Source organism: Mesoplodon bidens (assembly GCF_964165515.1).
Source record: "Mesoplodon bidens genome assembly, chromosome: 3".
In the NCBI taxonomy this organism is placed as follows: domain Eukaryota; kingdom Metazoa; phylum Chordata; class Mammalia; order Artiodactyla; family Ziphiidae; genus Mesoplodon; species Mesoplodon bidens.
In genome coordinates, this window is record NC_138178.1 from 897,680 (window position 1) to 915,601 (window position 17,922).

Below are 17,922 nucleotides of genomic sequence, written 5' to 3' on the forward strand. Positions count from 1 at the left end.
TATCAACACGCTAACTTCTTGAGAACTGCCACTTCTTGAAGCACACAAATTTCAGCAAATTTGACAAGAAAAAAATGCAGTAAGAATTCTCCTGTCCTGTGAAGCAACCATACCTCAGAAGTCACTCATTTCCAAATACTATACATCTGTCAAAAAGCCTCTTATCACAACAGACAACCATAACAGGTTGAGCTGAACGGAGGACAGGATCAGGTACTGTTGAGGCACACGTGTCCGTCTCGTCCAGACTCAAGTAAGACTCTAAATTTCTTTCAGCTTGAGTTAAAAGAGAGAAAATGCAACTCATATTTCCAGAAGCAAGAGTGGCATATTTTCCAGTAAGTTCCTTGTTCTCGTCTTACTATTTTAAGAGTTCTGATCACTCCCAGCATTGCTGTGTGGCAAGATCTGGTTTCTGGTGGCTGATCATTTCCACGGCGTGACGCTTGGCTAAAACGGTCTCCCACACACTGTTTTTTATTCCTATTTAGCGTCCCTGTATTTATATACAAAATTCCACTTCAGTGGCACTGTGCCAGGAGAAGAAACAGCTTTGCTAGAATTTCACTTGACTTTATTAGAGGAAATTATTTTAAATTAATGTAGCTGCTGAATAGCTGTCATCCTGAACCTCAGAAAATATATTCCTTCTAATTTTTGCTGCGAACATTTATTTATTTAAGTTAAATTCCAGCTCATGAATGTGACCGTGAGGAGTCTAACCCTTCCTGCTACTATTTCACATTCCTTTTCTAAACAAGGGCAAGCACGGGCATGCTCCATCAGTATGCACAGCCAGATCACCACCATTAAGTGAAATCATCTATGTATTTTTGGTGGAATCCTTTTAACAACTTCCACGCCTGGCAGTGACATGGAACAAGGCTGTTTTGTTTTCAGAGGGCAACAATGTGATCTCTCGTTTACTAGATGGCACTCAAAATATTTTTCCATGTGTTTTTCCGCGAAGATCATCTGACAACAGCATGGTTTACCTTGACTAGTGAATGCAGGCTTTTTTCACCAAACACATCCCAGAGGAAGGTCAGGTCTTCCTGGCTGTCCACGTGTGGCTGCAGCTGGGCCGGCAGCGCCGCCAGCAGCTCATACAGACCTATAAAATGGAAAGAAAACACAGAGCGTCACCGTACAGTGGTCTCATTAATTTCGCGTAAGGTGTGTGAAACTGACAGCTGGAACATGTCGCTTTTACTGGATCTGTATTCTGGGCCATCAAGCAAAACTCTTCTCCAAAGAAGCAAGGGAAGCTTTTGGATTTTTAAATTCCAAAGATGTATGTATGAACAGGCCTGTTTTTACCTTAGGCGGTGGTCATTGTACAGTCCTCCAAGTTTACATAACCCAAGACAGAAAATGTGTACAAGCTTTCAAAAAAAGAAGAAGAAGAAAATGCATACATTCCTTTCCTTAATCGTTATTACATTTCCCTCAATGTTAGCCAAAAAGTGAAGTGAGTCATGAATAGGAAAAACTTCTTGAGAAGAGAAAATTGATAGCGTGGTCCACTAAAATGGTTTTGTGGTTTCCAAAGAGTTCCTAATAATATATAGCTTCAAAAACATTTGCGTTACTGAACGTCCAAAATCAAGTTCCCAAAAGTAAGCCAGAATAAACCATACTTGGTGTGGCATTATTTGTAGTCACGCTTTTTTTTTTTTTAAACAATGACAACAACAAACTGCGTAGCACTTAGGCTAAATGCGACTCTAATTTGGAGGCATGTGATACCCCTGGAAAGAGTCAAGGCAACAGATGCAGGTCGCGTGTGCTCTCACTGGAAGCTTCCTGCAAGCAGACAGTAGCGCAGTGTCCCAGGAGCAGCCTGCACAGACCATCCGTCTCGTCCCGGGGCCGGCAGACTCCTGTCCAAGAAATGCTGCAGCAGCGCTTGCCCGGGACTCTTCAGGGAGGTGACCTGGCAGAAGTCAGCATCAACTCAGAGCTCATGTTTCATTTTCCAGCGGGATTCCATGAGGTAAAAAGGACAAACTTCTTTTTATTTCTGTCTGCTGTCTACAAAAACACCGAGACCTCCTGGGGTCTGCAACACATGGGACTGTTGCTATTTCTGGTCTGAATAAGAGCTGCTGTTCATTAGAAAGACAGCTTTACAAGATATTTAACCAGCGAAGACTCATAAATTACGGACTTCTGATGAGCGCGTCTGTTATCTTTCCAAAGCCTTATAATATTCTGATAACCAGTGAGAATTCACAACCACATGCATGGGTACCACTTTGGAAGTCAGATACGAAACTTGAGAGAGTCGATTAAATTGAAACATTCCTAGGGCTGTATTTGGCCAAAAAGATCCAAAATACTCCAGGCAGGAAAAAAGAAAAAAAAAAACCTTCTCCCAACTGCATTCTTAAGTATTCTTGGTGGTTTACATTTATTCTCATAAAAACCTGGCATCCTGCCTAAACTAGCTCTTATTTACAAGTCAGCAAAAATATTTTTACGGTAGCTCAACCTAAGTCAATGTATAATGATACAGGCCTCACTTTATACAAATATATACACACACACACAAATGTAAAGTAATCACAATTGCCAAGATCACAGATTCAAAACATGAAATTATGTAAAAAGAAGGTAGAATTTCACTATTTTATTATTGATTTCAGGAGTAGTAAAAATGATTCCTTAGTAATATCATTAGAGTTGAATGATACTAATTCAACTATGATATAATTATGTGGTACAGTTCTTGGGGGATTCAATAAGTTTAAATAAGTTAATACACTTGAACAGTCCTGCACGTGGTAAGTACTCAATGTTTCATATGTAACTTGAGTTTCAGCCATTGGGTTATTGATTTCGACTGTTACTCATCATTATCATTACTAAAAATGCAAAAGTTCGGATCAAACAGACAGACCTAGATTCAAACCCCATGTCTATACTTTATGCATTTCACATTACTTATCTGAACCTCGTTTCCCTCACGTGTTGAAAAAGAAATGGTAATGTACACGTGTTAAAACTGCACAGAATAAATACACACACACACACACACACACTCACGAGCACGTGTGAAACCGAGGACGTCTGAAAAACGTCAACCGATGGCATGGATGACGATCTCCCAGTTGTGACACGCTACTACAGTTACGCAAGATGTTACCACGGCGGAACGGGTGAAAGTACACAGGATTTCTTTGTACTATGTCTTACAACGAGTGACTCTGTAATTATCTCGAAATAAAGCTGAAACACAACAGTTGCTGTAAGAATTCAATGGAACAATTCACAGGGCAGGCACTTGATTAAAATAACGATGCTCTTCTTTCCTTAGTGTGTCTCCTTGCAATGAAAATCTCAGTGCATTGCTTCCAAGGGAAAACAACAGCTTAGAGACACCTGCCAACTGGACATAACACCATACTCAGAAATGAAACCACCCGTGTCTTTTACATGTGGGAATTGTTCACTTTACCCACATACACCTTAGCTTTTTGTGGGAATAAGCCATGTTGGGTTTAATTTTCAAATAGTAATAATTTCTCTGTTAGTCAGAGCTCAGAAGGCTGAGTTTTCTGTGTTTTTCCTGCTTTGTACGGTCCTCGAGTGGCAGTAACACTTGCTTTTATTCACCTCCCACATCTGGTGCCAGAGGACAAAGCCAGAAGAGACAGGACAAGGCCAATCAGAAATTTAAAAGACGGTTAAAAGAGCTCCTAGGCCGGGGCTGTATGTAGTGTCAACGCAGGCAACGAGGAAACCATCACTTCCACTCAAATCAGTAATCCAGGCCCCAGAAAGCACGTCGGTCCACGTCTAAAACTGGGTCTGTGCTCCTACATGTGCTTTAAAGTCCTATATTCAGTTCCTAGAGTCCCAGTCATGAGGAATACTGTGAAATCCAAATAGTTTTGGTCCTTGAGGTTCAGAGGGCAAGTAAAGAGAGCTGAGACAGCTCGGCATGTCTTTAAAATTTTTACCTAAATCCACTCGTTCCCTGCGCCATGAAACTTATCCTGTGCTCCTCTGTCGTCAGCCCAGCTCATTCTAATAAACGTCTACGGCACCTCTGAACCCAGCGAATCCCTAGCTCTGAAGCTCTAGGACACATCGGACGTGATTCCTGTCTGCAGGTGTCTACAGCGCAGATGACACCACAGGCTATTAGCAAAGTGAGTGCCAGACAGGGTCAGGCTGTGGAGGCAAGGGAAGGGGCCGGTCCCTCCAGGGGAGGGGACAACATCAGGGGACCCTTCAGCAGGAACAATGCCCGAGTCAGGGCTGCAAGGGCTGCAGGCCCAAGAATCAATATGCGTGAGCTCTCAGAGTTGGAGCCCTGGGGACAGCACCAAGCGTCACCCTCTCCCCAGGGATCTTACAGTCTTGGATGACACAGAATGCACCTCATATATGAGCAAACATCAAGCAATCCTATTTGCCCAGGTAAACAGCCAAAACATTTTCTCTTCCAAGTAAAATCAACAGATGTTTAGGCAGCTGATGAAATAAATGATTAATTTTCAGGGATGTTAATAAGATGCTCATGACTGCCTCTAGTATTTAAATTGTAATTTAGTTAGAAACATACACTTTGAATTACCTATTAAGTAAAATACATTAACTCAGATACTTAGTTTTTGCCCCACTTGCACATTTCACGCAACCATTTTATTTAAATTCTTCAGAGTGAAGTTCTTCCTCATCGTGAGATCATTCTCGCTTCTAGGTCAGTTGAGATACAGCACTGTTTTGAATATGGGAGATGCCTTCACTGAGAATCTGGGTAAAGCTGATTGGTTTTTCATTTGTTCTGTGGCTCTACATTTTTCATCAACAAAACCACTTACCCACTCTTTAAAATTCTATCGAATGCAAATGTGAGGTTTTTAACCCTTCTCCAAGGAATGATTAAATCTGGTTTAAACCAGATTGTCTCCTTTTTAAAAAAACAATTCTGCCAAGGGAGCTCTCAATAATCCCCCAAATTATGAATTTCGGTTATATGTGAGTAATTTTGGCTTCTCCATTCAACACATATTTTTGTGCACGTGAAGACACAGAGAACGTTCTAAGAGATTCTGTAAGGACTTGAATATATGCCAGCTCTCTCTTCTCTAAGAGATCCTTTTACAGAGGGAAAAAAAACTCACCTTATATTTGGGCACATACGATAAAAGACACTGTCAAGGATGCCTGTGGAGAGGGCTTCCCTGGTGGCGCAGTGGTTGAGAGTCCGCCTGCCGATGCAGGGAACACGGGTTCGTGCCCCGGTCCGGGAAGATTCCACATGCTGCGGAGTGGCTGGGCCCGTGAGCCATGGCTGCTGAGCCTGAGCATCCGGAGCCTGTGCTCCACAACGGGAGAGGCCCCAACAGTGAGAGGCCCGTGTACCACAAAATAAATAAATAAATAAATAAAAGGATGCCTGTGGATTTCAATAAACTTATTTCATAAAAATATTCCAACAGAAAAAAGCAGTATTTTTAAATTAGTGTATTTTACATACTGAGAGAAAAGAAATCAACAAGAGTAAAACTAAAATAGGTCGAGGGTGACTCGATTAATATGTGCAATAATTATTCTAGCAATTTTAAGAAGAGAGCAATCAATGAAGGTCAGAGAAGCCTCTAATGGAGCTGGCAGGATACTGGCTGGGATCTGAAGGGGGGAAAACAGGGCCCAGGAGGGTGATTCTAAACTGGGGGCTAATGAAGGTGTTCACAATAATAGAAGCCAATCGCAGAGAGATGCAAAGATGCTTTTAAGATCTCTGAGTTGGTTCCTGAAGCCTGCTGTCTAGGAACGAAGTACTGTAATTTCTTCTCCCCTTTCCAGAGGAAGGTTAGATGGCAAATGCTGGCTGTCTGACGCCACGGAGAATAATATCCTAAGGAGAATGCTTTCCGTACAGTATAAACTGCCCACCCTGCGAGCCAGGTCATTAAGTCAGCACACGAGTGGACCACGATCTTAATTTAACGTCAATCACTTACATACTTGATTGGAGTTCCATGTGCTACAGCTGGCTTCTCTGCAGCCTTGCTGCACTGAAGGGTAAAATACTTGTCATTTTCCTTAAAGATAAAAAAACTACGGTCGTCCCTTGGTATCCGTGGCTCACTGGCCCCAGGACCCACCTAGGATCCCCAAATCCACAGAAGCTCAAGTCCCACAGCCATCCTCTGTATCTGTGGTGCCACAACAGCAGATTCAACCAAACGCTGACCATGTAGTACTGTATTTACTGAAACCATCTGCAGATTACTGGACCTGGGCAGTTCAAACCCACGTTGTTCAAGGGCCAAGTGTAAGTGCTTTTTCTCCCTCAAAAAAACCTATGGTCAGAATATGTTCTTGATGCCTTCTGAGGCAACACAAGTGACAGAGGGTCAGCAGTAGTATTTTACATACAGATATAAATACTTAATACTTTGGTGCTTTAGCAACTTCAAGTAAGTTCTCCTGCAATTTTTTTTTTTTTTTTTGCAATATCTAGATAAGAGTAGTACTGTAAAGCTACAGTCACACTTCCTATCAGGATCTTGTATGTGAGTAATAGGCAGGCGATTTGATCAAGGACTGTGGAAGGCAGGTAACACAGACCCAACCGTGTTGAATAAACAATTCACCCGAAGTCATAATACATTCATCAGAAGATAAAGTGTCATCATCTTGCATTAAAATTTCATGACTTTATAACATTCATCAATTTACTTAAATATATGATAGCAATTTTAACTGTGGGTAAAGCTTCCTATCATCGTAGTCAGACCCCTAGCGATTTTCACCCTGCCTAATAAAACTAGCTATTGGGGCTTCCCTGGTGGCGCAGTGGTTGAGAGTCTGCCTGCCGATGCAGGGGACACGGGTTCGTGCCCCGGTCCAGGAGGATCCCGTGTGCCGCGGAGCGGCTGGGCCCGTGAGCCATGGCCGCTAAGCCTGTGCATCCGGAGCCTGCGCTCTGCAGCAGGAGGGGCCACAGCAGTGAGAGGCCCGCGTACCGCAAAAAAAAAAAAACAAAGAAGTTTGCAGAGAAACTGCTAAAAATTATTTGCAACAAGCAAGTGATTGGTATTAAGCCTAATAAAAGATCAGTAAACCAAGAGAAAAATGGGCAATGGCACATGAACAGGCATATACGGTGGCAGAAGAAATAGATGATCCCCCCCAAAAAAAATCAATACATAAAGCAGTGTTCAATCTAAGAAATAATATAAAATGATTCTTAAGAGCCAAAGCATATCACTTTTCTTTCATCAATTTAGGAGACAATTACGTTTGCAAATACCCAGTCTTAGGAAGGGCATGAGAACAGGCACCCAGCAGGCATTTGGTAGAATACACACTCATCCAGTCAGTCGGCATCCACTGCCCACTGTAAGTTCTCTGGGCCACATGCTGTGCCAGGCGTTCGGCTAGATCAGTGAACCCACAAAGATCCCGACTCCAGGGGGAAGACAAATAATAAACATAAGTCAGTAAATTATACAGCGTGTATAAGACACTGATAGAAAAAGAGAAAACGCAGCAGTGTAAGGCAGACCCAGTGCTGGACCACCACACAGGCCACGACAGGTGAGGTGGCCGGGCAACCCCGAGACAGGAGGAGGGCGAGGGAGCTAATGGGCACGCGAGGGACAAGCAATCCAGGCAGAGGGTCGGACGGCACAGAAAGCCCACCTCTGAGTCCGGGGCGCCCACAGCGTCTGAGGAGGGCAAGGTGCCCAGGCTGACTGGGGTAGAGGGAGGGAGGGATGGCCCAAGGGGAGAAACGAGGACCAGGTCGCGCTGGATCCTGTAGGACAAATACTGCAAAGAACTTAACTTTTATCTTATAGGGACAGAGCCACTGCCGGGTTTTTGAGGAAAGGAGTAAAGCGATTTGAGTTACATCTTAAAAGCATTGCTCTGGCTGCTGAATTGAGAAGAGAGGGCAGGGGAGCAAGAGCAGAGGCAGAGAACGAGTCAGAGGGTCAGGCAGTGACCCAGGCGACGGAGGACGGCGGCCTGCACCCAGCAGCAGCGGGCGGGAGCTGTGAGGAGCGTTCAAACTCTGGAGAGATTCTGAAGGAAGAGCCAGTTATTAATTTCTGTCGGAGTGAATGGGGGGGATGAGGAGAAGAAAAGAAACAAGCATGACCGCAAAATTGAAGCTGCCATCAAGGCAGACGGGGACGTTCGGTTTGGGGCCCGGGGAGGTGAAGATGTGGACGGGACGACCAGGTGGAGATGAGGTGGGCAGCTGGACGGAGAAGCCAGGAGCTCTGCAGAGAGGCTGAGCTGAAGATGCACACTTAGGTGCCCTGGGCACGAGCCTGGGTGAGACCTGGGGACACGCGTGTGCACACAGAAGAAGGAGAGGCCGAGGACCGAGCCCCGGGGTCTCCACGGTGACCAGTTACACAGGAGCGCAGGGGCCTGCTGTCCCCAAGGTCTGGTGTGGCGGGGAAGGGTGACAGCTGGGGTGTGAGAGGCCACCGTCAGGGGGGTACACCAAGGCCCGAGAACTGCCCCTCGGATCCAGCCGCGTGGAGGTTACCGACTCTGGCAGCGTGACGGGTGATGACCGCAGAGCATTAACGACATCGAGTGACACGTTGGAAACAGCAAATATCGATGACGCTTAGGAGGAGGGTTGGTACACAAGAGAATCAATGTCTGTCAGATGCCAGGGAAGGGAGGGGTAAAGAAGTTGCTTTAAGATGAGAAACACAGCCCGTGTGTGCGCTAAGGGCATCGATCGGCGCCCCCCCCCCTTGAGGAGGTGAGAAGGAACAGCGTCAGGCACACGTGGAGGGACGGCTGCGACGGCTGCACGCACGGTCGTCCGTGGCTCCAGGGAGGACGGCAGAGAAGGGGGGGCGGGGCAGAGGGGCCGGGAGGACCCTCCCACGATCACAGCGGTGTGTTCACTATAAACTAGGAAACCGTGGGGGTGACGGCAGGGAATCCAGTGTCTGCGTTCGGAAGAAAAGGTTGGAAAGAGTCACCTGGGAGGATGGAAACGTGAATGAAGCAGGCGAATCCTAAGTCGGCACTGCACTGGCAACGCGAGAATTTCAAGCCTCCATGCGCTCCCTTTCGACCAGCTCCTTCCTTCACTCATCCATTCCATTTCTAGGGAGCCTGGATCCACATCCAACTCCACCAGCGTTTAATCCAGGAAGAGAGACCAGAACGAACAGGAAATAATTACTTTCATTTTCACTATATGTGTGTGTGTGTGTATTTCATATTACATATATATATATATGTATATATTTCCGCATCGCTTGAGTTTTTACAAACTAGACGTTACTTTCACAATTTCAAAAATTTCACTTCTGGGTACTATTCTGACATAAACCTTTTCCCAGCACGAGGGCTCACAACCTCCCCCTGATTCCGTTCCAGCCCCGGTGGACCGCTATTTGCTATCCCCTGAAAGCATGACGGTTGCCATGCAATCGTACACCAACTCGCTAGAGAAGTAACTTCCTGGTGACCACTACTGCTGTCCCAGTCCCCTCCGCCAGGACCCTCGAGATTATCTGGAAGACAGAACAAGCGTGGTAACAGTCTGACCTCAAACTTTCACGAACAGGTTTGGCATGACACACTGGACGACGTCTCAAGCGCGTGGAGGAAGCTGGGAAACTCCCTCTGCGCTTCAAAATTCCTCTGGATCCTTTCCTGACCCCACTCCACACATACCGAGTGCCACCATGTGCCAGACTGCTTAAAGCTGGGGATACAAGGCTGAGGGAGAGAAAGGAAAGTCATCCCCCAGTGCAGTGTGGGAGACCGTGAGGATAAAGGCAGAGCTGTAACTGAGAACAGGCTGCACGGGAGGGAGGGAGTCGTGGCTGGGGAAAGCGCAGCCGTGGGATGTGAACAGCCTCAGGGAAAGCTTCCCGGGGAAGTGACGCTTGCGCTGAGATGGTCCAAGTACAGACGCAAGCTGGGGATGACGAAGTGGGGAGCAGAAAGACCCATAGGAAAAAGAAATGCACGTACGAAGGCCCAGGGGTAGACGCTTAGACTCCACAGCCGATGACATAAATACAAATCTCAACTCTGCAACTGTTAATTGGTTAACAACTCTGTGCATCCAGTTTTTAAACTGTATAAAGGCATAGTTGGCCTAGCCTTACTAGGATTGTAATAAGGTTTAAACGAGTCATCTGTAAAGCTCAGAATGATGCCTCATTTAACTGTATATCCTATGTATTTAAAATAAAAGTAAATTCCAAATTAAACCTAAAACATATGCGTATGCCGGGGCATCAAGGAGACAGAATAGAAAATGTAAGTTTATGCTGCTGGAGAAAAGCTTTCCAAGATAGGCAATACAGACGGACAGTGATGGACCCCATGTACTGGGCAAAGTGTGAACTAGCGAGAAGAGAAATGAAGAAAGTGATCACGTACCCCTGACTCAGGTCAGTCTCGGCATCTGCATAGTAGATAAAGAAAAGTGGAAAGAGAGATGACAAATGGTCCCAGCTCTAGAACGGCATTAAAACCTTCAAGATGAACATAATGCAACAAATACTTGCAAGAAGTGGCACTAACTCTAATTCTGGTGATATCAATGTCACGTATTCACTGACAAAGTCCTTACAACACTGGCTTGTGTAAATTGTGTTAATGCACGGTCCTAATTCAAAATCCAAACTGAAGCTCCTAGGAGACAATCATTTGTCATTCACACCAACGTGCTGAACAACCGGACTCATCTTCCAATGCTTCAAGTGACCACAGGAAAGTAACAGTAATCCCTTTACTGAGATAATTCTATACACTCCCCACTCTCTCCAGCCTGCCAGGGTCAGACACAACACGGAAACACTCTGCAGATGAAGAGCTACACCACGCCGCAGTAGCCTTGTGAAAACAAATGACTCAGAGCAGATCTGACCACAAATGTTCATTCCAATTATTCGATCATTCTGGATCTCTGGGCCGCTGCCTCTTGAAGTGACAATGGAAAACGGTGCATCTCATACAGGATCAGCTTTGTCATAAAATCACTCATATCCTCCTTCTTTTGGCAAAACTAAGCATCAGGGAATCCTGGCTGCATGCAGAGAAAGTGCAAAACCAGCCAGCAGTATAATTTCACCTCAAGAGGTAGTAGTTGGTTTTTTTAAAAACAGATCTTGTTTTTGAGCCTTTCAACAATGGGTCTCGCAGCAATTTTCCCAAGAATTCTTGACATAATTAACATCTTCGTAAGAAAAAAGCCAAGAATTCCTGTTTAGAGTTTCAGTGCTGAAACATTTTTGAGAGACTTTTATCTTCCATTTCAAAGCTACACAGTTCTATCGAAATACAAAAGATTCTGGAATTTGAAACTTCACAAGGACATCCTTCACAGAGAATACAACATTCTCAGAAGTCAGAAAAACTGCATCGGTCAAGAACTTATACCAAAAAGTCACAAAAAGACTTTACCACTTGGTACAGATCACTTCACCAAACTGATCTTTATTATAAAAACTTTCTTCTGAATCATTAAAATAGGGTGGTGGACAGGGAACACGAATAATGGATTGAAAGAGAAATCAGGCAACATATTTATGTCCTGCACAGCTGAGAAAAAGTCATAATGCTCTGTAAAAGAGGAAAATGACCAGGGTTGTCACATTTGTCAAACAACAGAGAAGTTTCTTTTTAACAAGGAGACTATAAAGTGTAGACACACCATCTAGACTACATCAAAAGCAATCCAAGGGCAAAGCAAAAAACAGAAGCCTCTAACCTACTCAAGCGAGGGGTTCAGAAAGTCTAAAGAGAAGTGGGCAAGGGACGGGAGCTATGACTGCACTAACTCATCAGATGGAAGATGGTTCATAGCTGCTGGGCAGACTTGAAGCCTAAATGAAACTAAAGTCCCTGGGGGGCCAGATCAACGTGACGAGTAGATAACCACTCAAAACAGCAGCGATGACTAACCTCACATCATTGGGGACAGGACCCACAGTCTGACTGCGAAGTGGCCATGGGGCACCTGAGACAGTGATGGAATGGGAGCATCGCTGGGCAGCGCGAGGCTTGGTTAGAACAGGAAGCATCGTGATTTAGGGGAGGGGGAAGGAGTCTTGGGAGTAAAGGACAGACAGGACACTAAGGCTATTCGCCCGCTGGGAAACCCGTGCCCCCAGCGAGTGACAGGCTGTGGGTGCGAGGCAAAGCCACAGCCCCATCGGCTCCGTGTTTAGGCTGAGCTGATGACGGACAGCAGGTGAGGCAGACACACACCGACCGGACACCGCTAAACTGAGGAGAAGAACATCTCATCTAAGTGAACCAACTACCGAGTTGTACACCTGTAGCAGGGATCACAGAAGTCGAAGACGAAGCGTTCTAATCAGAGGTTCTGGACTTCCCTGGTGGCGCAGTGGTTGAGAGTCCGCCTGCCGATGCAAGGGACGCGGGTTCGTGCCCTGGTCTGGGAAGATCCCACGTGCCGCGGAGCGGCTGGGCCCGTGAGCCATGGCCGCTGAGCCTGCACGTCCAGAGCCTGTGCTCCGCAACGGGAGAAGCCACAACAGTGAGAGGCCCGCATACCGCAAAAAAAAAAAAAAATAACCAGAGGTTCTGGCTCACGTCTTAGGCAATCACACCCACCTGCTGTAGTGATCAAACCAGCCTCAGCAGTACTACCTTCAAACACAAGGACAATAAAACACCAAGACTCAGGAGTCTAACTCAGAGTAAAAATTTACTAAACAGAGAAAAAGGTTTTGCTGTCCTAAACACACACACACTAAGAAACTTCTACCAGCTTAAACTTGCTGTAAATACCCAGCATGATCCAGGGCTAATTAGAATCTTAAATCCTGATTTGAGAAATGTTTTCACCAAAACCAACAGAGAATTTCGCACATTCCTTCCCTCCTCCACAGCAAGTTTGTAGAACTACAGCTATGCCGTAATCTAGGGAGAAGGTATCACTATACATATTGTAGATATTCTGAAAATTCAAGAACGTAGATGACAACGTATGTATCATAGATTTACCTATATATACTGTAAAGAAATCTTTGTTTAGGACAATTTATTTTCTATTGCTATTTTACTGTACTTCGACAAATAGAAATAATCATTAAATCAAAGGAAATTAATGATAAAATGTGACATTTTATCACAAATAAAACTCTCAAAACAATAACATCTAAAAAAAATACAGAAGCATGAAGAAGTGAAGACATTTTTCCAGTTCTAGCAAAGTGCTTCTATAAAAATATAACATTCTGTACAGGACAGTAGTTCCTAGGAGAATACATGGCTCAGAATTTGATGACAGTCTTCCCACAGCAAACAATTCACTCTTCTCGCAGATTCCAGATGCTCGGCATTCCTGCCATCAGGATGGAAAAATTTACTGTGAGTCTAGAGAAATTTAATATCACCATTCTTGTCATTTCCCTCATAGCTTCATTATTAGAACAAGTCTGGGGAAGCTATAAACCTATGTTAAATGATAAAAAAGATGTACTCTGTGTCCAATCATATTAGATGCCATATGTGACCAAAATACTGAGAAATCATATAGAAAAAGACTTGGTAAAGAGAAATATATGTATTTGATTTTTTTCTTAGTTTTGATATTTGTGTCCTATACAGTATGGCCAGGCACAGGACTAAAACGTTTTACTATAACCATGGGCTAATAAACACTAAAGAACATACATCGACACCCAGAACAACACTATAAAACTTTATTATATTAATAAAATGGGATACACCAAGCTTTAAATTTTCCACTTTGTCAAAGGTAAAATAATCAGCACAATTCAGTGCCATTCATAACAGGCTTCAATTTTTCTCCTTTAAACTATGCTTTATTTCCAAAACTACCTATACTACTAAAATATTTTAATTCAACCCTGATACAGGCATTCTCTTTTTTACACTCTCCCTCAACTGCAAATAACTTATTAAAGCATTCAGCAGGCTGAGTTTTTAAATATGCAAAATAATTTTAATAATTATAAAACGGCAGATTGCTTAGTTCCAGCTTACACAATTACAAGCCTACCTCAGAGACACAACGGTTCAGTTCCAGACCACTACAAGACAGCGAATATCGCAATAAACTGAGTCACACGAATTTTTTGGTTTCTCAGTGCATATAAAAATTATGTTTACACTACACTGCGGCCTATTAAGTGTGCAATAGCATTATGTCCAAAAACCTAATGTACATATCTTAATTTAAAAATACTTTATTGCTAAAAAACGCTAACCATCATCTGACAATGCAGGGTTGCCACAAACCTTTAATTTGTAAAAACAGTATCTGCGAAGCGCACTGAAACGAGGTATCGGGTGCCTTAAAGTCTATAAATCAGGGTGAGTTAACAGAGGTAAGCACACACACCTGCACAGAACTCCCGTGTTTAGCTGCCACCTCTCAACCTAGGTCGGGTCCAATTCCTAACTAAGTGCACGCTGGCCGTGGTGGCCTCACAGACGGTGTCTTCCACACCAGTCAATTTAACAAGACTTTGATTCCAGAAGATGAAGGCATAGCAAAGTGAAAATTACTTGTAAAACTCTTATAAAGTACGGCCGAGAGCTGTCTTCTAGAAAACTGGATACACACTTATACTGTATTTATCCAGTTATAGGGCCTCCTGGCCTGGAACAGTTGGCTACAAAAGCTAAAGCACTGTATTTGTTTTATTGCAGTTAATAGTACAATAGGATTTATTTCCATTTATTTCAATATTTATAATATATTTAAAATTTAGCATAACATATAGTGAGACCAAGCCAAATAGTATACCTGGGTTTTTAACTTATACTGCAGGATGGCAACCTAATCTTAACTTAATATTAACTCTAACTTCTGTAGCTACTATTCGGTGTATGAAATGGTAAACAGTGAACACACCAGTAGGTAGCAACATCCATCAGGAGGATAAGGAACTGCAAGAGAAACCAAGCCAACAGGAGGCAGTTCACTGACTGTACAGAAGGAGAGGGGAGGACTTCTCCCGGGACTACTGTAGTAATCGGCAGAGATAAAGAACGAGACCTAGAGTCTGTCATACAGAGTGAAGTAAGTCAGAAAGAGAAAGACAAATACCGTATGCTAACACATATATATGGAATTTAAGAAAAAAAATGTCATGAAGAACCTAGGGGTAAGACAGGAATAAAGACACAGACCTACTAGAGAATGGACTTGAGGATATGGGGAGGGGGAAGGGTAAGCTGTGACAAAGCAAAAGAGAGGTATGGACATATATACACTACCAAACGTAAGGTAGATAGCTAGTGGGAAGCAGCCGCATGGCACAGGGAGATCAGCTCGGTGTTTTGTGACCACCTAGAGGGGTGGGATAGGGAGGGTGGGAGGGAGGGAGACGCAAGAGGGAAGAGATATGGGGACATATGTATATGTATAACTGATTCATTTTGTTATAAAGCAGAAACTAACACACCATTGTAAAGCAATTAGACTCCAATAAAGATGTTAAAAAAAAAAAGAACGACTGCTCAGCACCTCACTTAACACCTCCCTGTTTTACAACGGAAGCAACACAAAAAACACCTGGCACCTGGGCCACCTTTAGTAGCTACACAGTAGATGCCATCACCTTTTTTAATCATTTCCTCTTGGAGGCTTGTTAGTTGAATTTAATAAGCAATTAAGTGAAAGGGAAGCAGAGTTCAAGAGACAGAATCACTTCAATGGCTTTCTTTTCAAGGATTCTCCTGAAATATCCTTCATGACATCCCCAAGAACAATCTGCTCCAAGAAATGCAACAGCCGCGCTCCTAAGAAAACCGGTGTTATCAAAAACATATAAAAACCCTGCTTCCGGGCTTCCCTGGTGGCGCAGCGGTTCAGAGCCCACCTTGCTGATGCAGGGGACGTGGGTTTGTGCCCCGGTCCGGGAGGATCTCACATGCCACGGAGTGGCTGGGCCCATGAGCCATGGCCGCTGAGCCTGCGCGTCCGGAGCCTGTGCTCCGCAACAGGAGAGGCCACAACAGTGAGAGGCCCGTGTACCGCAAAACAAAAAAACAAAAAAAAAAACCTGTTTCCATGGGGAAAAGATGTGGTAGGTGAGACAGTTTTCAAACAGTGATGACAATGTACTTCCATGCATGAATCTTATAATAAATGGAATAATGTACAGTGTAACTACATTTTATTTTAAGCCAAAAATAATAAATTGGTGGTTCAAAACTGATAACCACCAACGTAAATGCTTCCCACCCTCCCAGTCTACGCAAATCTTCTTTACACTGCTTGAAATTTTGCCTGTAACAGAAATCATAATCATCAGGGATAAACCACACCCTCAAAACTCCAAGAGTGGCCAGTTTAAAGCTGCTGAAATGTAAGAGAATATCCAGAAAGAGACCTAGTACACGTAAAGCATTTAGTATAAGATAAAGGTAGCATTTCAAACCAGAGAAGTAGTGAGAAATTATTCTACTAAGAGTGCTGCATCCCTGGATTACCTTTTCAGGAAAAAATGAAATCAAATACTAAACTAGATCCCTACATAATGAAGGCAATCCCAAATAACATCTTTGCATCCAAATTGTGTCATAAAAATTCAGTCTAAGAAATATCTGCTATCACAAAAATCCTTTCACAATAATTACAAGAGTGATTTTTTTTCACAATCCTCACTTGTCAAGAAGCCTTACAGACTTTAGCTACTGTGTCCCGTACCTTAAGACACGTTCACATGCACTTCTTGGACAGTATTTAAAAATGTAGGAGGTTCAACTGCACTACATCAGAAAGAGAAGTTTAACATTTAATGTGAGTTTTGGCAAATAAAATATTTTTTAAATTGTATTGATTTCAATAGCCCTATAATAGCAGTTCAGTTACATCTTAACAGCATAAAACCATCTTCTTGGTTTTGTTACCAAGGCTGTTGCCCCAGAATCATGCCCCCGTCCCTCCTCAAAGGCAAACCAACTGCTCTTATCTAAGTTTCAGGGGGAAGCTGCGAGAGAAAAACAAGAACTGGCTGGAACCAACCAAACCCAAGATGGCGGAAGATGTGACCTCCCGTAGACTTGGAGCCTCATTACCTGGTCATTGTAATTCATTAGCTAAATGACACAGCCACCAGCCCATGACAGCTGACAGTTGCCATGACAACCAGAAAAGCCCTTACGAGGACTGAAAAGGAGAGTTCCCTCAGTTCTGGGTCCAAACCACACCCCTGTTCTCGAATAACTCATGAATATTCCTCCCTCTCTTCCCAATTCCCTCCCTTTCACCTCGACCCTCCTAGGTATGTGGTGTCTCCACCTGAATTGGGTTGAGAAGTTGATTTGCAAACTAGGTTCCCGCTTCTCCATCCTTTGAATAAAGATGGTGCTGTTCCAGTATCAGCACCGGTTTCGTTACTGGCTGCATGAATCCAATTGGAAAAAGAACCTCCCTGGCTGGGATGGGGGTGTGGCCCAGGCTAGGACCCTGACTGGGTCCAGTCAACCAATACAGTAACAGTTTGGTCTCCATTTTTACTATAACTGCTCACTGTGTATCTCTCAAGGTCTCTTGTAAAAGGAAAAAAGAGTCACATCTTTTGGATGCCAAGTTCCAAGAGCAATATAAACCCACTAAATAAAGTTCTTACTACCAAAGAGAAAAGAATATTTTGTAATGAACAATTCCACAGCAACAGGGATCTAAAATCTACCAAGATCACCCAAACTGCCAATAACCCCCTTTTAAAACTAAACCCTAAGATCATATTAAGAATTTTTTTAAAAGGCAAAATCTCTTGCCAATGCAGGGGACACGGGTTCGTGCCCCGGTGCGGGAAGATCCCACATGCCGCGGAGCGGCTGGGCTCGTGAGCCATGGCCGCTGAGCCTGCGCGTCCGGAGCCTGTGCTCCGCAACGGGAGAGGCCACAACAGTGAGAGGCCCGCGTACCACAAAAAAAAAAAAAAATAAAAAAAA

General features: G+C 43.9%; 1 protein-coding gene across 6 annotated transcripts in view; it reads right to left on the bottom strand.

Moving 5' to 3' along the window:
• MPP7 (MAGUK p55 scaffold protein 7) overlaps positions 1–17,922 on the bottom strand; it is a 268,477-nt gene that overhangs the window by 169,960 nt on the left and 80,595 nt on the right. For all 6 annotated transcript variants that reach the window (XR_014015250.1, XM_081226950.1, XM_081226952.1 and 3 more), the window contains one exon: positions 996–1,114. Coding sequence is in view for 5 of the 6 variants with exons in the window: in XM_081226950.1 (XP_081083076.1) it covers positions 996–1,114 (119 nt within the window). In the remaining variant the exon portion in view is untranslated. The remainder of the gene's footprint in view (positions 1–995; positions 1,115–17,922) is intronic.